The sequence below is a fragment of the Stegodyphus dumicola genome, chromosome 9, assembly GCF_044657685.1.
Source record: "Stegodyphus dumicola isolate Sdum_Otavi_A_Nest chromosome 9, ASM4465768v1".
Taxonomy (NCBI): domain Eukaryota; kingdom Metazoa; phylum Arthropoda; class Arachnida; order Araneae; family Eresidae; genus Stegodyphus; species Stegodyphus dumicola.
This window is the reverse complement of record NC_140776.1, coordinates 57,516,590-57,535,945: the sequence shown is the minus strand read 5'-3', so window position 1 is coordinate 57,535,945 and position 19,356 is coordinate 57,516,590. Positions and strand designations below refer to the sequence as shown.

The 19,356-nt window shown below is 32.7% G+C and overlaps 1 protein-coding gene across 4 annotated transcripts in view; it reads right to left on the bottom strand.

The window, feature by feature from the left end:
• LOC118190974 (tubulin polyglutamylase TTLL6-like) overlaps nt 1-19,356 on the bottom strand; it is a 93,959-nt gene that overhangs the window by 55,045 nt on the left and 19,558 nt on the right. For 2 of the 4 annotated variants that reach the window (XM_085824523.1, XM_085824524.1), the window contains exons 2-5: nt 17,912-17,990; nt 14,718-14,758; nt 13,336-13,454; nt 7,986-8,116 (exon numbers count right to left, since the gene is read on the bottom strand). In XM_085824523.1, the coding sequence (XP_085680649.1) occupies nt 7,986-8,116; nt 13,336-13,454; nt 14,718-14,758; nt 17,912-17,990 (370 nt within the window). The remainder of the gene's footprint in view (nt 1-7,985; nt 8,117-13,335; nt 13,455-14,717; nt 14,759-17,911; nt 17,991-19,356) is intronic. The other 2 variants (XM_085824525.1, XM_035361762.2) reach the window with 1 other exon arrangement.

Sequence of the window (19,356 nt, the reverse complement as noted above, 5' to 3'; positions counted from 1 at the left end):
TGAGATGAATCAAATATGCAAAATGGGAAGGACATTCCTTTTATATCAAAAGCACATAAAATAATGAAAAACGCAAAATCTAAACCCCAAATGACAATTAAAACGAAATGTAAATTATATGAAGAAATTTAAAAATATGTAGTAAGATCTGTTTTATTCATGTGTAGCACCATTGATTTATGTGCTTGCAAGTAAGAACAGCGATGACCCTCGCCAACCGCAAAAGATATTTTTTCCCTATTACGCAAAGCATATAAACTTCATTCATTACTATGAGAACTAAACATGCGGATGACTTAAAACTTCGGCTTGAAAGATGAAACCACGCAAAAGAAGATCTAGTAGTAATTTTTTGATAGAACTGAAAGCCAGTGATAAATGACAGTTTCGCGAAACAGCTTGCAATGAGTCAGTTCCTGCTGTATGATCGCAATAGACTTCCAACATGTCCTTTTGTGCCTTTTTTTTTTTTTTTTTTTTTTTTTTTTTTTTGTATCATACGTATTCATTTCCCTGAACCCTCTGCTGAGGAAGTTAATTTGAATAATCGTCGAGAGCTCTAATCTTAGAAATTAGCAGAGGTGCATAAAAAACTTAAGCTTCAGAAAACTTATTTTTATATTGCTTTGCGGTTTTCAGTCCTCTAACTTAAAATAAACTTATATTCCTTTTTTGTCCCGTACAAGCACTTTGTATTCGTGACTCAACTTTGACATTATTCAGCATCAGTACAATTCAGCAACAGCTAAATATCAGACTGGAAAACACTGAATTTTGATAGTTTTTTTTTTCTTTAGATTAAAATAATAAGAATTCAAAACTTAAAAAAAAAAGATTTTAATAAAATAAGCTTTTATTAAGTCTCATAAAATATTTAGTGAATTAAATATCGAAAAGTAGTTCATCATGTAGTTTTTAATAGGAGCGAAAAATGTAATAATTCTCTTTATAAAACTCTTCTATAATTTATATCATAATTAATAAAAATAAGTTAATAAGTATTTGTTTCGACAATGCAATTCGATAATTAAGTCTTGTTATTTAGGCGCCCAAGGTATACTATTCGGTATATAACTAAATGAATTTTTGAGACGAGTTATTTAATGTCTTGTTCCGGTTCATCAATATAATAAATTAGTTTTCTATATTTACTTCATTAATTATTTTATGAACTTTAAATAAAAGCTTATTTTATCAAAACGTTTTCTATTTCCAAATTTTTAGTCTCAATGAGGCTTTATCTATAGGATTATTAAAGTTAAAAATAATTTTTAACAACGATTAAAGCTTTTACTTCCAAAAATTTGTTTACGTCAAATGCTCAAAAATCTCCAGCGATTTTGAAAAACAAAATCTGATGCGTACACTACATGACTTCCTTGTTTGGAATATTAAATTATACGCATTGTTTCCAGCATTTCATTTAAATTTATTGAATTGAATTGCATCTACTTCATCGATAACGTATAAACCACAATAGAATAAATGCACTCTTTAAAATTCACTATATTTATTTACCATAGCGACACTCCGCTAGGCTCGATTAACAGCATTACATCTCATTCATGTTATAACTCAGATTGCAAAAAATTATATCATCTGAAGAATTATCTAATTGTTGCGACATGTTCGATTCAAATACTATCATAAATTTAAAACGATGTATAAAAGAAAGTAAGCAAACAAAAAAGAATCAGTTTTTTACAGACGCAGTTGTGACAAAGCATGGAGGTTCTACTTTCCGAAAAGGAAGGAGGCTTTCGTAGAGATAATCTTCTTAGAAAACTCTCCACGAAAGCCTCCTTCCTTCGAAATCTCGCACTCACGTTGCACATGGAGAAAACAAGGAAAAGGTTTATACAATAAGCTCGTTCACTAGGATTTAAACGAATGATTAACTAAATACCAGTGTTCAGAGATTACATCGCTAGGCCATTGGGGGGGGGCGGCCGTCAGACTAATTTAAAATCTTGTTTAAAAATTTCCCTTTCTTGTTTAGAATGATAAGTGTCGTAACATAATAATAAGCATTTCCAGAATAAATAAATATTACCAAACTGTTCTGCATAATATCTTAATCTATACATATAATAAAAGAGAGTCTGTGTCTTTCGTTCGTTCTGCCCGTAAAGCTAATAGACTGAGGGCTACGAAATTTGGTATATACGAGTGAAGTGCCAGTGCACCCCGAAACGATTTTTTCAAAATTCGAATCAGATTTTTTTAAATTTATCTTTTCGATTTTATCGCGTAATTTTGAATAGTTTCATTCTTTTAAAAATGTGGTTTTGGCAACAGTTTTTTCATTTAGAAGACTGCTGACTGTTGAAAATATGAGATAAAATGCTGCTTTTTACCTTCTTGTACGAAATAAAAAGGAAGTATTGCAATCGCGAAAAGTTTGAGGCATTTCAGGCATTCAACGAAAATATCTATTTTGACCGCTATCGAATGTAATTTAACGATGTTTTTGCGGGACATCTGTACGTAAGGACAGAATAAAATGATTCTTTTTCTCCCAAAAAAATTATAAAACTGATTTAAATTGAATTCTGAAGATAATTTTTCATGGCGTCTGTACGTACGTATCTATCTCGTATAACTCAAAAACAAGCAGCCTCAGAACGTTGAAATTTTGTGTATAGGGGACTGCTATAACATGTAGATGTGGACCTCGTATTTTGGTTGCAATCGGCAGCACCAAACGTATAATTACTTGCGTGTATTTTTTGGTTTAAAAATGATTGAATTATGTTATTCATATCTTCCGGTTAAGGTTTTTATGCCTTTAGGAAATCTGCATGCATATTTGTGGAGTTATAAGCAGTTTAAAAGTTGTTTAAGTGCAGCTAAGCCTAGTTATTTTTGGATGGCGGACATGTTGGTTTACATTTCAAACTTGGCAAAATAGTGAATTTCTTGATAATCTCGAGAAACTAAACTTCGCAACAAAAAAGATAACACCTTCTTTTATTATTGCGAATTAAATCATGTTTAATCAATTCCGGAATTTATTCAAGGAAATTACTCTTTAAGATTTACTTCGTAATTTTTAATATAGATATTTTGAGTTTTTATGTATTTTTGCCTTGTCGGGAAGTAAGAACTGAATTAATTGAATTAGAAATACTGAATCGTCTGTGAAAAACTGTTTCTCTTTTGTTTTGTTTGCTTAATTTCTTTTATGCATTGTTTTAGACTTAATATTGTACTGGAATGGAACATGTGGCAACTATTAGATAATTCTTCAAATGATATAAATTCATATGCATTCTGAGTTACAATATGAACGAAATGTAACGCTGTTAAGTGAACCTAGCGCCAGAGTGTCACTATGGTAAACAAATATAGTGAATTTTAAAGAGTGCACTTATTCTATTGTGGTTTATGCGTTATTGAGGAAATAGATTTAATTCAATCCAATAAATTTATAATAAAATGCAAGAAAATGCATATAATTTAATATTCCGTACAAGGAAGTCGTGTGAGGTACACATCAGATTTTTTTTTTTCTTTTGGTTTTTAGACACGCAACACGGCACATCGCAAAATCTTCTTATTCTGACGCCCATGTGTCTCGAGAGGCACAACAGAAAGAATTTCCTTTTTTCTCTCTCTGTTTATTAGCTAATGGCAAAGAGGTTGGTACATTTTGAATTATGTCATCCACAAATTTTGATTGGTTTTTGCTTTCTGATGATAGTTTCCTTCTTTTAGAAATGTGATTTTGGCAACAGTTTTTCATTCATTACTTTGGATACTGGACTGCTGACTCTTTGCTCTTGAAAATATGATATTTGTTGCTTATTTCATTGTAATTTTTTATATTATGTTTTAATTATATATAATTTTAATTATATAACAAGTTTTGCTTTTTTTTTTTTTTTTTTTTTTTTAAGAAACAAAGTTCTTATCTTCGTTTATACCATTTGAATTCTTAAGATTTTGCTACGGGAAGTTGACTAATTTATTTATTAGGATAATTAATATTTGTATTAAGGGATATTGCTTATTTCATTGTAATTTTGTTATATGTAATAATTTTTTTTAAATGAAGTTATTCTGCAGAGTAAAATTCTGCGCAGTTTTTAAATTTAACGTTTGGTGTTTCCTTTAGACATTTTCCCGGTACATTTAAAAGCCAGACGAAGGCTGGCTGCGTAACTGCTATTTAAAAAATAAAATATATATATATATAATTCTAAAATTATCTTGAAACTAAATTAAGGTTAATTATGTTAATTATATAATTATATTAGTATTATAAGTATCGAAGAAATTTAGTACTTCATTTGGTTTATTTTGATATGTTGCTAAAATTAACATGATTTAACTGTACGATCAATTATACTGAGAAAAAAAAATCTGGTGTGTATACCACATGACCTTCCTTGTACCGAATATTAAATTATACGCAATTTTCCTGCATTTCATTTAAACATATTGAATTAACAGTTAACGAATTTTGAATTAAATTTACTTCGTCGATAGCGCATAAACCACAATAGAATAAATGCATTCTTTAAAATTCACTATATTTATTTACCATAGCGACACTTCGGCGCTAGGTTCACTTAACAGCATTACATCTCATTCATTTTTTAACTCAGGGTGCACAAAAATTATGTCATCTGCAGAATTATCACAAGTTCTTTTCAAATACTATAATACATCTAAAACGATGTATGAAAGAAATTAAACAACTAAAAAAGAAACACATTTTCGTAGGCGATTCAGCGCCGCTTACATAATGCGTATGCGCTACTAATTAATTCACTTCTCACTTCGCAGCAAGGCAAAAATACATAACAATTCAAAATATTTTCATTAAAATTTGAAAGATATAGAAAAACATTAAACACCAAGTACTGTTAAAACACTTAAAAAAAACAATTTTTACAATTAAAATTACAGTTTCTACGCAAAAACAAGCTAATAACTTAAGTGATAATTCCAGAAGGAATTAAGCATAATTTAATTCACAATCATAAAAAAAGACGTTACTTTGTTGCTGCGATGCTTAGTTTCTCTAGATTGGCAACAAATCCACTATTCTGCTAAGTTTCAAATGTAAACAAACATGGTTGCCATGGTAATCAAAAATTAGGCTTAGCCTCACTTGATAATTCCACAATTATTGCATGCAGGTTAACTAAAGGCATAAAAATCTTAACCACAACAACAAAATTCAATTATTTTTAAAGCAAAAAATGCACAATTTACAAGCATATGAGAATAAAGAAGCTGAGCTCACTGAGCCGAGTAACAGAGTGGATATATATACATATATATAATTTTAGTGCGGCCGGTTGAAACCATAATGAGAGGTGCACATCTACATGTTATAGCAGTCCTATGTACAAAATTTCTGAGGCTATTTAGTTTGGAGTTATCAGAGATACTTACGTACAGACGCCACGAAGAAAAATCTCTTCAGAATTAATTTTAAATCAGGCTCTTAATTTGGAAAGGAAGTGTCCTTTATTCTGCCCTTACATACAGTTTTAACGCAAAAGCATCGTTAAATTGCATGCGATAGCAGTCAAAATGGATATTTTCATTAAAATATGATTCCCGAAAATTTTCGGGATTACAATACTTCCTTTTTATTTCGCACAAGGAAGTAAAACAGCATTCCTTTCGTATAAGCAAATTTCGTTTAAACTGCCCGAGTACAAAATTTATGGGTGAAATTTTTTAATTAAAGTTCCTCCAGTGCAATTTCTTGAAACTTATTTTATTGACTACTTTTATATTTTTCTTAAAATCTTTTATATCTTTATTAAAATCAATGTAAAATAACGTCTAAACGAGGAACCGAATATTGAGCAAAATGTTACCCTAGTAAAATAAAATAATGTCATTCTTTTTTAGGAGCGAAAAATTCTACAGCCTCTGGCAGAATTAATTTTTTCCTGAAAAAGAAGGAAATGTGTCAAATCGCCCTCGGAATCATTAGAATTTTATATTAAAATCTACGTAAAAAAGTTTGCTTTGTTGCTCAGTTTCAGGTGCTTCCAATTCTCATATCGCATACCACTCTCTGAACTTATTGATGTCGCTGTATTCTATAACAGAGTTCTTTATGTGTAAACGAATGTAAGTTGATTTTCCTTAGATATTCCTCCCCACGGAAATATGCTTTCTTTAAGAGCATTCCAAGTATAAATTTAGAACGATTTTATGGTCAGCCTAAAATTTTAGTTGGCACAAAGACCAGAAGGCAGTTGTCTTCCCATATTAGCTAGATTCCAAAGGTAAGTGAGAAATTTTGAAACTTGATCATGGAGATATTTTGAGTTTTTAATAACATTCCTGCCGTAATTTGCAGTATGAATTTTTCCTGTAAGATTTTTTTTCCTAAACACACACATATTACATAAGTACACATGCAAACTAATTTACTGTATCAAATTTAACTGAAAAGTTCTCGTTTAATAAAACTTCCAAAGGTTAATTAATTTCCATCTGTCTGAAGACGTTACATTTATACAATACCCGCCGCTTATTTAACTCACTGGTTAATAAACTCAGCCGTTTTTTACGTTATTCAAGGACCAAAACAAATACTGGTGGAATACCATATGAACATAACCCACAGTTCAGCTTGAAAAACATCATAAATTTCTCTAAAGTTAATTTGCAAAGTTAGGATTAAGAAAAATAAACAAAAAAGAAATCATTATGGAGCTTACGTCAAACAAATGTCATTAATATGTTCCTAATATCCTTCAATAAAAATATTTAAATAACGATTAATAAATTATTGTACTAAAACATGAAAAATTAAAAAAATCTAATTAGAAATTCCGAAGATGTTCTTCAAATTAAGATTTTTAAGAAAGAATTTTCTAAAAAATTAATTAAGAAGAATTCCATTTGCAAAAATATAATTATTCAGAAACTATCTTCCTTTGAAGCTTCTCTTGTTAAGATTTTCAGTGCTTTTATGTAATGAAAGCAATTATTAAAAAATGTTAATTCCCTTCTTAATGTAGAGGTCTCTTCTAGAATATTGCTGTGACAGTGGCATTTTTCTTACTATGCTCATTGCTTTAAGCTTATCAAACAATTTATCCTTTACTGAACTTCCACCTTAATACGTTTGAATTAAAGCAATCAGCGTTTTATTTGTAAATTCAAATATCTTTACGTCTAGGAAAAAGAAGAAAATATCACCATAAAAAGTTTTCAGTTATTAAAAGTATTCATTAAATTTCTGTATTTCAGCAATTTCAGTCTATGTATGTAGAAAGAAATATGAAGAGAGAGAACAAGAATATGAAGGATTTCCAAATCAAGGATTTTAAAGAGCTTATAAGGTACATCTTCCGCTTTCCTAGCGTGCTTTCGTGGTGTAGTGGTTCTGCACGCTGGGCCGGTATTCCAGAGGCCCGTGATTCGATTCCCGGCGAAGGCGGTTACTAATTTTTCATCTCTCCGGCTTCCAAAAATTCTAATATCTCTGCAGTGGCGCCCAAACTAAAAGGGTTGTGGATGATGACTCTCCACAGCCACGATTTGGCGATTGGGTCCCTTAAAAACCTCAGTCGCCCTTTAAAAAGGGGAGTATATAAGGTATTTCTCCCGCTTTCCTAGCGTGCCTTTGTAGTGCAGTGGTTCTGCACGCTGGGCCGGTATTCCAGAGGTCCGTGGTTCGATTCCTGGAGAAAGCGGTTGCTAATTTTTCATCTTGCCTGCTTTCAAAAATATACCTATTGTCTCTACAAAGTGCTAAAATTTAGAAATTGTTGTGCTTACAGTTAAACATTTATTTATATTTTAATTAACCATATGATTTTTCATTCGAAATTGCAATCTTTTTCCCGTGAATTTTGTATCTGAAGTTCAAATAAGTTACACATTCAACATCGTAATATGTTTTATTTGTGGTATAAACGCGAAGAAATTTTCACGCATGGGAAAGCACTGAAACTGAAAATTAAACGCAGTGTTTCGCTTTAAAAATAAAAAAGTATTCTTACTCATCCGGGAGGCAAAACGTGAGTGGGAAAAAGTTAAAAATTCCCGGCATTATCTTCTTCATTCTCTTCAGATTATTCGCCAACAGGTCTTTTTTACATATTTCACTCATGCCAGGAAAATGATTGATTCTCTGAAAATAAATAAATAAATAAACATAATTTTGTTGGATTTGCTTTCATTTCGTGCTACTCTTCCCTAGCTACATTTTGTGTAACGTATAATAACAGAGTTAGTTAAGGATCACGTAAATTTACAATCCAACAGAGGCCAAATGAATAAAATCGCCCGACAATGCTTGTTCGAACACAGTTCGAAGCTCGGTAAAAGGGTAAGTGCTGCGTTTCCATGGTTTTCCTTAGATTGCAATACGAATACGAACTGCATAGTTTCGCAAGAAAGCATTCCTTGCGCTAAGTACATAGGCCTTGTGTGATTTCGGTATAATTAACTGAACAAGGAACAATTTAGAATCATTTACAATAGTGAAATTTCTACAACGGATTTAAAATAATGATAAAAACAAGAAACTAATGACTTGTAGCATGATAAATAACATACAGTAAAATTGTGTGCAAACATAGCTATGTAAATCAGTGGGAGCTAACTTTAATGCACATGAAAACCAGTTTAAGACGCATCCAGACTCCTCCATATTGATGATATTCTTTTTTTAACTACTAACTAAATTAACGAAGCAAGAAATTTAAAGATTGAAAAATGCGATCAGATTTCAAAAAAGATCAGATTTCAATTTTATTACTGAAAAATGCGTCATACCTCAGGTTCGCATTTAGTAAACGATATGCATTTCATGTACGCTGATTATGATATATGTGATTATGGTATACAGATGAAGTTCAAAAAGAAATTATCGAAACAGTACATTTTGGGTACTTACGTATTTTCTATCAACCAAAAAATTGACGAATATAACGCCAATTTTGCAATAATTATTCCGGCGGCAATTTTAAAGAACAGATAGATTTTTATTTAGTTACATCACCACAGATCGCTCTTCATTTAATTAGTTGATACAATGGATACAATGGATACAAAAAAAAAATAATAAGCTTGGAGATGATTTTACAAATAAATTCTTTAAAGATAGCATCATTCATTTGTGCGTTTAAAATAGTAACAATATTCTTACCTTCTGTGTGAACTTGGTACTTCATAAATTTGCTTAAAATCAATTTAAGTGGTAGTTAACATGGTTATATAATGTTAACAAGATATCAAGATTTTGTTTCTTCGTTGGCCAATTATTCGAGGTGTAGTTTTTCACAATTTATGGTTCTGTATCATCAACTGTTGTTTGTTTACTCTCATCGTTTAGGTTTGGATGCGGTCTGTGTTAGTAGTAAAAAAGAAATTGATGGCAAAGAAGCTCTGGGAAAATCGTTAGCAATATCTAGCTGTAACCAAGTATTATGGGTTAACTTTAATCTTTGCAATCAAAATAACGATGTCTGAAGTCTTGGTGAGATAGCATAACACAATTTGTAAATCATACAAAACAAGGGTTGAGAAAATCTGGATTGTGTATAAGTTAGTGTTGCCGATTTATGAGTTACTGGTTTATTATCTTGCATGAGTCCAATTGAACTGGGATAAAAAGATATTATTGGTGTGTTTATATCAAAGAATTGCAACACAGGAATTGACTGAAATAGATTTTCGTCTCGCAGAAATGTTCGGTCACATTGTACATCCCATAGCCAATTGATATCTTTTTAACTAAATTTCTCAAAGTTACTCAAAACACCTGAAGCACATATTTCCTTAAGCATGCTATCACATGAATTTTCTGTTTAATGAATTTCACCCTATTTTGGCTGGCAGTTTGGAACATCACTTTTTACTTTCTTTCCACAATGGTCATCAAGAGTTTCACTATGTATAATAATATACTAAAAGCGAGGTTTAAATATCGGTCGAATTCTCGAAAAGATTATCCATTGCCATTTGAAATACTTCAGGCACACAGCTAAAACCAAATGATATTACAAAGAAACTATACTTCTCTAAACGAATTATAAATCTACACAGATCAGCACATTTCACAGTCTAATTGATTATTATAGAAGGCATTTTAGCATAAATTAAGCAGAAAATTTAGACCACTTAAGTTTTGACAATAATGGATCCTGAAAAGGAATACAACAATGCTGTCTTATAAACTGATTAGGGTGACGACTTGTTCGAATCTGGCAGCTAGCCAAAGCTTGCAAACCTTCAGCTCAGATGCTTGTTTGCTGCCCAATCGGGACAGCGGTTAAGGACTCTGACTGTCGTACCGAAGGGTCCAGTCTCTAATCCCCAAGAAGGCATGAATGTTTGTAAATGTATAGTGTCTGTGCTACAGGGAGGAAAAAATTTTAAATATGCGGCGAGTCGAAAGTCCCCTTCAGAGATTCAAGAACCCTTGAGAGGAAGAGGGGTGAGAGAACCTCAGACCCGCCTCTCTGGGGTGCTCTTCATTAAAATTGGGAGGGGGGACTGAGCAAAGTCGTACTGTCACATGCATGGTGCTCATGGCTCTTGCCAACGACAAACTCAGTCTTGCACTTCTTGTCCTGCATTTTCTTTAACAAAAAATCTGGTAAGGAAGAAGGTTTTCTTCACACACTCCCAGAAGACGATATGCGATTTAATATTTATCATAGACTTTCTGGCACCAACGCTACCAACTGACACGAACTACAAATCTCTTTTTACAGGTGTTGATGTTTTCTGAAAGTTTCTTTGGCTTTATCCTGTTAACTCGACAAACACACAGGATGTTTTTGATAAACAGAAATTAAAGCATATAACTTTTGGTAACACCCGACGCATTATCTGACAGTGCAGCTTAAAGTGTAGATTTTACTTCAACTGAATTTAAACCTACTGTCATGATGAGAATATTGAACATGTCACAATAATTACGGACATTCCACATTGAAAGCATGCACACTAGTTTGCACAGAAAGGAAATGCGCACACAGGAAATGCGCACATTGAAAGCATGCACACTAGTTTGATTCCTGTCTTCAAAGTTAGCCTAATAATATCCCGAAAAATGGTTTAAACATGTTGCTTCTGTGCAAAGAATCATCAATAGCACTATCTCAAACCGCCAACTCCACACCCTTTGAGCTACTATTTAGCTTCAAATGACTAATGAGGAAGATATCACAATTAAGCAAATACTTGGAGAAGAGCACTTCCAATCCACACAATAAAATACAAGACTACGTGACGAAGCGAAAATCAACATTCTCAAAATTCAAGAAGACAACAGACGACATTATAATAAGCTTCGTAAACGACTAACTTTATACAAAACTGGAGATCAAGTAGTACTTCAACACACTCAGTTTGGAACTGGAATGAAACTCCATCCTAAATTTTTAGAACCCTGCAAAGTCATAGGTCTCAAGCTACGTGACTGCTATGATGTCGCGCAAGGTGGAATGCATGAAGGCCCTAATAAATCTTCCAAAGCTGCTGATATGATAAAACCATGGCCTTCTCCACATTTAGATTTTCTTTATCTAGAACTGTTGTACAACACAAATGGGCATGCTATATTTACTACCTCTATTCTTCAACTGTCGATTTTTTTTTCTTTTGTATGATTTTTTTATTTCTTTTTTATTACTTACAGTTTTTTCTATCAATTTATTTTAATTAGTTGAAGAGATTTTTCTTCTCCTCTACAGAGAATGTTATATATATATTAAGATATTCGGTTTTTTTGTTCTACCTTGCCAAGATGTTCCTTAAAACGTTTGAGCATTTAAGACAGTCTGGAGAAAAGACGTTTCTTCTTTTTCCCTTCCTCGAGATGATCCAGTGACGCACAAAATAATTTTTTTCTTCTTTTTTTAATTATTTCAGATTTTACTGTATCTCCATCGTCGCCAGAAGGACCTGAGCATCAAGATGCCCGAATGTGATAAATCAGGAATGCGAAAACTTAACACGCCCGACAGTCTCGCAGGCAGAAGGATGATGGGAAATAAGAGGAGTATGCGCGATTCGACCAAGACGTAAGAATGTGGAAGCTAAGATGTAAGATCTCAATCATCAGTTCTTTTTCACGTGTAAATGTCATTTTAATGTAACTCCTAATAGGTAAGTTAAATAATTTAGTCACCTAAATGTGTTTCGTCTGTCTACTAATCCCCTAGATGCCGAGTTTACATAAATTTTATAAAATGTCTAGCCTTTCATTAAACATTGGATAGGAGAGATTGTCTCGCTTATAAGACATTAAAGGATACATTCAGTAATAAACGACAAAGCCTTACCAGTGAGTGTACAAACACTTATTGATGTTGGGAGAAGTAATACCTTATTATTTAATTTTTGGAACGTAGAATAAGGTAAAACGTTTATTTGCATGCAAGCATCTAGCTTGAAACTAACTGAATTATAAACTAATTTGTAGTAACCAATCACTTTTTTTTAGTTTTTGAAAGAGTTACAGTTAAAATCATCGCACAGAAAACAACGCAAGACTGAAACATTGTTATACAAAACCATCGTGAGAGAAGAGAAAGCAAGGAGAAAACATCGCAATTCTAAATCGTTGCGGTATAAAATATCGTCGCCAAAAATAAAGCGGCTCAAGAACATCGCAATTTTAAAACAGCCGTGTAAAAAATATCGGGATAAAAATTAAAACACCTACAAATAAGAGCATGATATTAATATTGTAGACATGAGGTTTTTTTAGGCCTTAACAGTTCTAAATGCATATTCGCCTAATGATTTGTATGCGCAAGTAATAATAAGGAATATTTTGACCTCTATATTTCATATTTTTGCTTTAAATAAATTTTTTTCTTAAAAAAACGGGGTATTAAGCATTGAAAAGCTGAAAATGAGTAGCGAATTAACGATACATAAAGCAGTCAACAGAATTTTAAATTTATGTACTTAAACATTAAAAGTCACTATTTAAATAATCTCTTTTATAAAGTTGTATTGGCAGTTTTCCATGAAAGGTATAGTCTAAAATAATTAAGAAAGTGAAGAAGAGTAATGCATGAGGTTACCTGTTATAAATTTGATATTATAATGATCCATAATTTTTTTTTAATTTTATGAAAGGTTAGGTAAATAAATTTTATCACATTTCATTGAGAATATTTATTTTGACGGTTACTGTTGTTTTTTTTCTTAATAGCAAAATTTTAAAGCACTCATTATAAATCTCACAAGATTTCTTAGAATAATATTCAGAGTTCTCTCTCGAAGACTTTATACTCTCAAGGACATTCATTCATAACATTTGGATTACATATTCATTTATAACATTTGGATTACATATTCATTCATAACATTTTGATTATATCTCACCTGATACGCTTTCATTCTTGCTAGTCTCTCCAAAGGAATTGCACCATCAACCCAAGCTACTGACCAGGTGTCACCATATTCGACATCGATTGCGCCAGCCTCCAAGAAAACATCTCTAACTAAAGAAGAGAAGACCGTTCTATAACGGCTCGGTTGGGCAGAAATATTGAAGTCGAAAAGAAATCTGGTTGCCTAAGTAATTTCTCTCGCACCCATTCAGCTCATTCAATCTGTAGCAAATTTAAAGCTATCGCATTCTTTTCAGTAAGCAGTTTTTAAGAACATTCGTTTGTAAAATAAAAACATTTGCTATATCATTTCAAGTACAAAAACATCGTATTTGAATATTGAAATATGTGAATTTCTTTAAATAGATACTTCGTTTTTAAGGGATATGTGTCCTGAACGATAAACAGGAACTGTGGGCTATATTTATAATGCAATTCTAACTCCAAAGTATCTTTTTATGTTAAACACAACGAATAAAATATATTTCTAATCTAATGCATTTCTGTTTGTATTTATTTCTAACCTATTCTATTTAATTAAATGTATTTCTAACTAATTACCATACATATGTGCCTACTAAAAAAATCCTAAGCTCCATAACCTAGGAATTTGAAACTTTTGCAGGTGAATAGAACATGATTCATAGGAATGCTACAACATATTTGGTGATCTATAATTCCAAAAATTTGGAAGTTGCAAGACAAAGAAATTTGTTAATTTTGCAGGCGGCTCAGGATCTACATCTCGTGTTTTACTATATTACTAGAAGTTACTATATGAACTCTTGTTCTATTCTATTAGTACGAGTTACCCTTTTTTTATTAAAATGCTAGGTGTTATTGTGGGAACTCTTAATTTATTACATTTTATTCCGTAATTTAGTAGGTGAGTTTTACTATTATTTATTCGGATTTTACTACATTTAACTGTAATAAAGAAATAAATACATGGCTTGATTTGACATAAAATAACGAATTTTATACGAACTGGATATAGAGATATTTTTAAGATATCTTCTTATGGTTTTGAATGTTAGTGCATAATTTTTCTTTTTATCCTCAATATTTTGAAATATTTTTAGCTTAGTAAACGCTATATAAAATTTTAAAAAAACCCTCGTTGTTAAATTTGTTGACTTTTCAGAGGGTTATACAGTAGTGTTAAGAAAGTTTATCTCTCTTAACAAACTACATTCGATTTGTTTGTATAAACTAAAGATTAAATAACATAAGATTTGTGAGAGTTCTTATGTATTTTTTATACTTAATTCAGAAGTCTAGCGGAATTAATACATCGTTAATAATTAGGATTCTCTAATTTATAATTTATATAATTAGCTTTTTACATTAAAGAAACGAATTTAAATTTATTACCTAATCCAAATTTACATTCTTGCAAGAAAGCTTTAAATTTCCTGAAATGAAAAAAAAAAAAAAAGTTTTCAGGAATTAAAATTTTTCATTCACTATTTTCAGCATTATAATAATTTTTCTGCATAACATGTGGTAAAAGACACTGTTTCTCTAACTTATTTGGTTAATCGCGCAAATGTAGAAAGTTTTGAATGCTCAAACCATTCACATCTATATTTTTATAAAACACGTAAAAAATAAATTAGTAATGATGAGGTTGGGTTTTTTTGTATATTAATGAAATTAGAGGAAAATATGCAGTCACATGTACAACCTGCACAAAAAAAGGGAGAAGTTCTATATCTCCCGTTCTACTGGGAAAAACTAGAAACTGAGTTTTATAGTAGATTTCAGCTAGAGAAGAAAATTTACGAAATTTATTCAAAGAAATGTAGAACGTTGTGAATTGCTATACAGTAACGAGCAGGAAATTACGATATTAGAAAGAATGGTTCGGCAGTTGTTGTCAAAAGCGCAATTTTTTTTTTTTTTTTTTTTTTTTTTTTGTTTTCGTTTGATTTATTTGATTATAGCAAAGCACTCGAGGGCTTACTACCTAGATGCCTTCTTGGAAGACTTTCTTAGGGAAACTGACTCGCATAAACGCAACACATGGGAAAAGCATGAAACGCTCGGCAGAATTTTTGAGGTTAGAAACCTCCAAATGTTAAATGAATTGTTTCAGTTGGCGAGCAGATATGGTTCGGTTTACTTGATTATAGCAAAGCACGCTAGGGTTTTCTTCTTAAGGGTAGAAATACCTTCTCGGAAGACTTTTTAAAAGAGACTAGCTCATATCCAAGTTACACATGGGGGGGAAAACCACGAAAGCACCCAAGCAATCAGCCTCTGCGCCTGGAATCAAATCCTGTTCGAACTATCAGTGTTCGGTGACTTTACCGCTCTGCTGCTAGTGAACTCGGCTACCAAATATGAAAGAAGACATATGAAAATAGAATATCGTCAGACGCGAGGTGGTTTTGGGCGAAGCTTCGACGATGGAGCTGGTGAACGGAGTCGGCGACTTTTGTCGAAGTATAGAACAGGTGAAAGTAGCCAAAAAGGCAATGACAAATTAGACGAGATTCTAGGAAGAAACATTTTAGGGCGAAGAAAAGGAAAAGTAAAAATTAAAATCATTCACACCAGCGTGTAGCACTGATGGCTCACACTTAAGTCTCTCATAGGGCGGCGTGTACCACCGGTGGCTCACACTTGAATGTTCCATAGGGCAGCAAAAATAAACAAGCCAAATGCAAGGCCTGAAGTAGAAAATTCCAGGGACCAATAGTGCGAAGTAAGGCACGCAGGGCGAGATCTAAAGGCAAAGCAGACCGCAGAAGAAGCGCAGAGGCTGCCGCCAAATAAAGTCTACCTACAATCTAAACGTCGGAAGAGAAAGAACGGAAGAACAACAAGGGTATCCAAACTCCCGTCATCGGAGATTCAGAGCTCTAAAAAGAGTCTAAACAGCATCAGTTAAGTCTGCGTGGGTAGAGGAATCCAGCAACTGCTGAAGAACGGAAAGCTTTCTATGTGCCGAAGGAGTAGAACAGCTGTCGAAGAAAGGAAAGCCCTCTACGGCGCGAGGAATTAAAACGCCATGGCAAGAGAAGAAGAGTCGATGAGACCGGGAGTGCAAGGGATGCTGGAGTCAATGAGAGACAGAATTTCGCAGTAAATGTGAAACATGAAGGACAGATTGGAACCATTACGTGAAGCAACGAGTATGTTAGAAAGCCATTAAGTGAAGCAAATACGTTAGCAAGCTAATTTCTTTTACTATTTAAGGTTGAAGTGTTATTCAAAAATTAAGACGATGTTAATTAGGCTGGAAAGATTTCAAAATTACATTGTTTTGTATGTTGAAACGTAAAATTAGTGTTCTTACTACCAAATATAAATGGGGATTTTAAAAGTAATGAGGTAAAATGAAGAAAGTAGTTCTACAGTCAAATACCTCAAAGTAAAATGTGCTTGTTTTTAGACATTAGGGTAACTTTGTAGTACAAAGGGCATATTCGAGTTTAGTCTTTCCGTAGTTACGTGCTATGTAGAGTGGATTAAGGTAGTTGTACTCGGTAACCACAAAGTATACACTTGGATGATTTGAGCACAAACACAGCTGCTGAAGAGAAATATTAGAAAAGACTGAAAGTGAGTAGTTGTGATAAAATCAATGCATCGTAGTGAAATGAAATGTGCTATTGCGCATATACAGTGTAAGATGTTTTTTTTTTCTGCCAGGTCCAACTGGAAGGATGAAGAAAAGTCACCAACTTAGGATGAAATTTTGTTTACAGGGGCTGCATGGCATGACATGAAGAAGCTCGGCTAGCACCTCCGGAGAACCAGTGGTAATTGAGGTATCGTTGGACTTCTCTAAGAAATAAGAGAGATTCATCCCCCAAGCGGCCCACGAGATCCTGGGGCCGTCCATGTATACCAACAGTCTACGGAGCACTCCGTCCCTGCGCCCATATCCAGCCATGCTTTCAGCATCCAATCTTTTGGGATTTCTGAAGTAAAGGGAATGCAATAGGATAGAATTTTAGTGATTATAGAAACTTTCCATAAATTTCGTTTGAGAACTTGATATAACAATGTTCTTTTCCTTGAAAGGAGCGTATAAAGTTAAAGAAATATCTTGTAATCGTAAGAGTGTTTAGATCAATGTTTGGCTGCTGCCCACCATGCTTGTCTCATAGGGACTGCCCCCATGCTTGAGCCGCTTTCGAGAAGAAATTAGCATATCTGAACAGTTTAACTTGGTTAAGATTTTGAGCTAGCTTTTATAAGCTTGTAGCCTGGCTTGGAAAGTATTTAGAATTGTAAATACAATGACTTTTTAAGGGACAATTTTGTTCTACTAAGAAGTGAATGCGAATAATAATTTTGTTTCTTTAAATGTTTCACTTAATCTCTCAGCAGTAGTGAGGTAAAATAAATCTACGATAAAAGTTGGATATTTGTGTTTGTGTGATTACCTCATCAAGTTAGTTATCTGTAATAACTCATCTATTGATTTTAATTGACAGTTGAGGGCTGAGAGTTGAAGTGGTTGAAAAGTAGAATAGCCCCTTACAATTTTTACACACTTATGTTGAGTATTTTAGTCATAAACTGCAAGAATTATCGTCTAAAGAGGAACTTACCTTTTCGGTCTTCTTCCCCCCGAGGAATTAAAAAGTCTCAAAATGATGTCTCGGGAATTTGACGGTTTTCTCCGAAATGCTGCAAAATGCAAGAATACGCATAATATTTAACATCGGAAAAGAAAAAACATTCTTTCACTGTAACATGCGTAACAGTGAAACCATTCTAAAACTGCAATGAGCATAGTTGCATTGCTTTTCAAATAACAGTGGCGTTAGTTGAAATGCCCCACACACCTAAATTAAATGGTGAAAATAAGACAAAAGTTAAACAAAAATTAATGTATTTAAAAATTAACTCAATAAAATTCTTAATCAAATTGTAAATTTCCCAAAACATTAGAACGTTTCTCATATCCCTCGCCAAGAAACTTTTCTTAACTAAATCTTCAGCCTTGAATCTTATTTATTTATCAATCACTTGAAATTTTTCGAAACTTCTTATCCTTAATTAAGTAATTATGGCAAATACTGGATTTCCCCCCCCCTAAATAATTGTTTGAAATCCATTTTACATACGATTAATTTTGATTACTTAGTACGTCATTATTTTAATTATTACCTTTAATTAATTTGTATTAGTCCAAAGGGGCTTTGTCCCTGAAGGACTATTGTTTTCGTTTTTCGATTTTGCGTTGAATCACTAGAAATTCACTTTTCAAATTGTTACCACCGAATGTTAGAGTCCTGCATTATATTTGAAGAAATTAAATAATGAAAAATTTGCATAAATGTATATATGTTACGGTGAAACACCGAAATCTGGATAATGTCGACTTTCACTGGTGAATGTGAACATTCACATAGTCGCTTGGTTATGTCCGAAATATGAAACTCAAGGATTTCAAAGCGAACAATGGCAACGTTGTGCAGAAAATACTGTTATTTCTGACTTACACCGGTAAATGTCGACATTCACCATCTAATAATGGTGAATGTTGAACATATAAGAATATTATATTTTCTTCTCCGTAATTCAGTTGTGAAAAACGCTTTGTAAACTTAAAATAAGAACTTAAAACACACAGCACATTCAAAATGAGAACAGAAAATCGTAGAAGTTAAAAACTTACTAAATTATGTGATTCGAATATTATATATTGCAACAACGTAAACTGTTATGAAACTTTGAATTGCACAAGAGGCCCTTGCTTTTACGTCTGCATTTATTTGTGGAACACTTCCTTTTGCAGTGACAGCGTGTACATATGCTCCTCTCATTTCGACCTACACCAGAGCATATCTGTGATTGTCGACATACACCAGTGAGGGTCCGAATGTACAAGAATGTAATGCAATATTCGATCTTTCACCGACGTATTTGGTGAATGTTAACATTCTCCGGTGAAAGTCGACACTCTCCAATTTCAGTCTTTCACTGTAACATATATATATTTCTCGCATTGTGATAAAACAACATACAGAGAGCCATCGAATTTTGAATG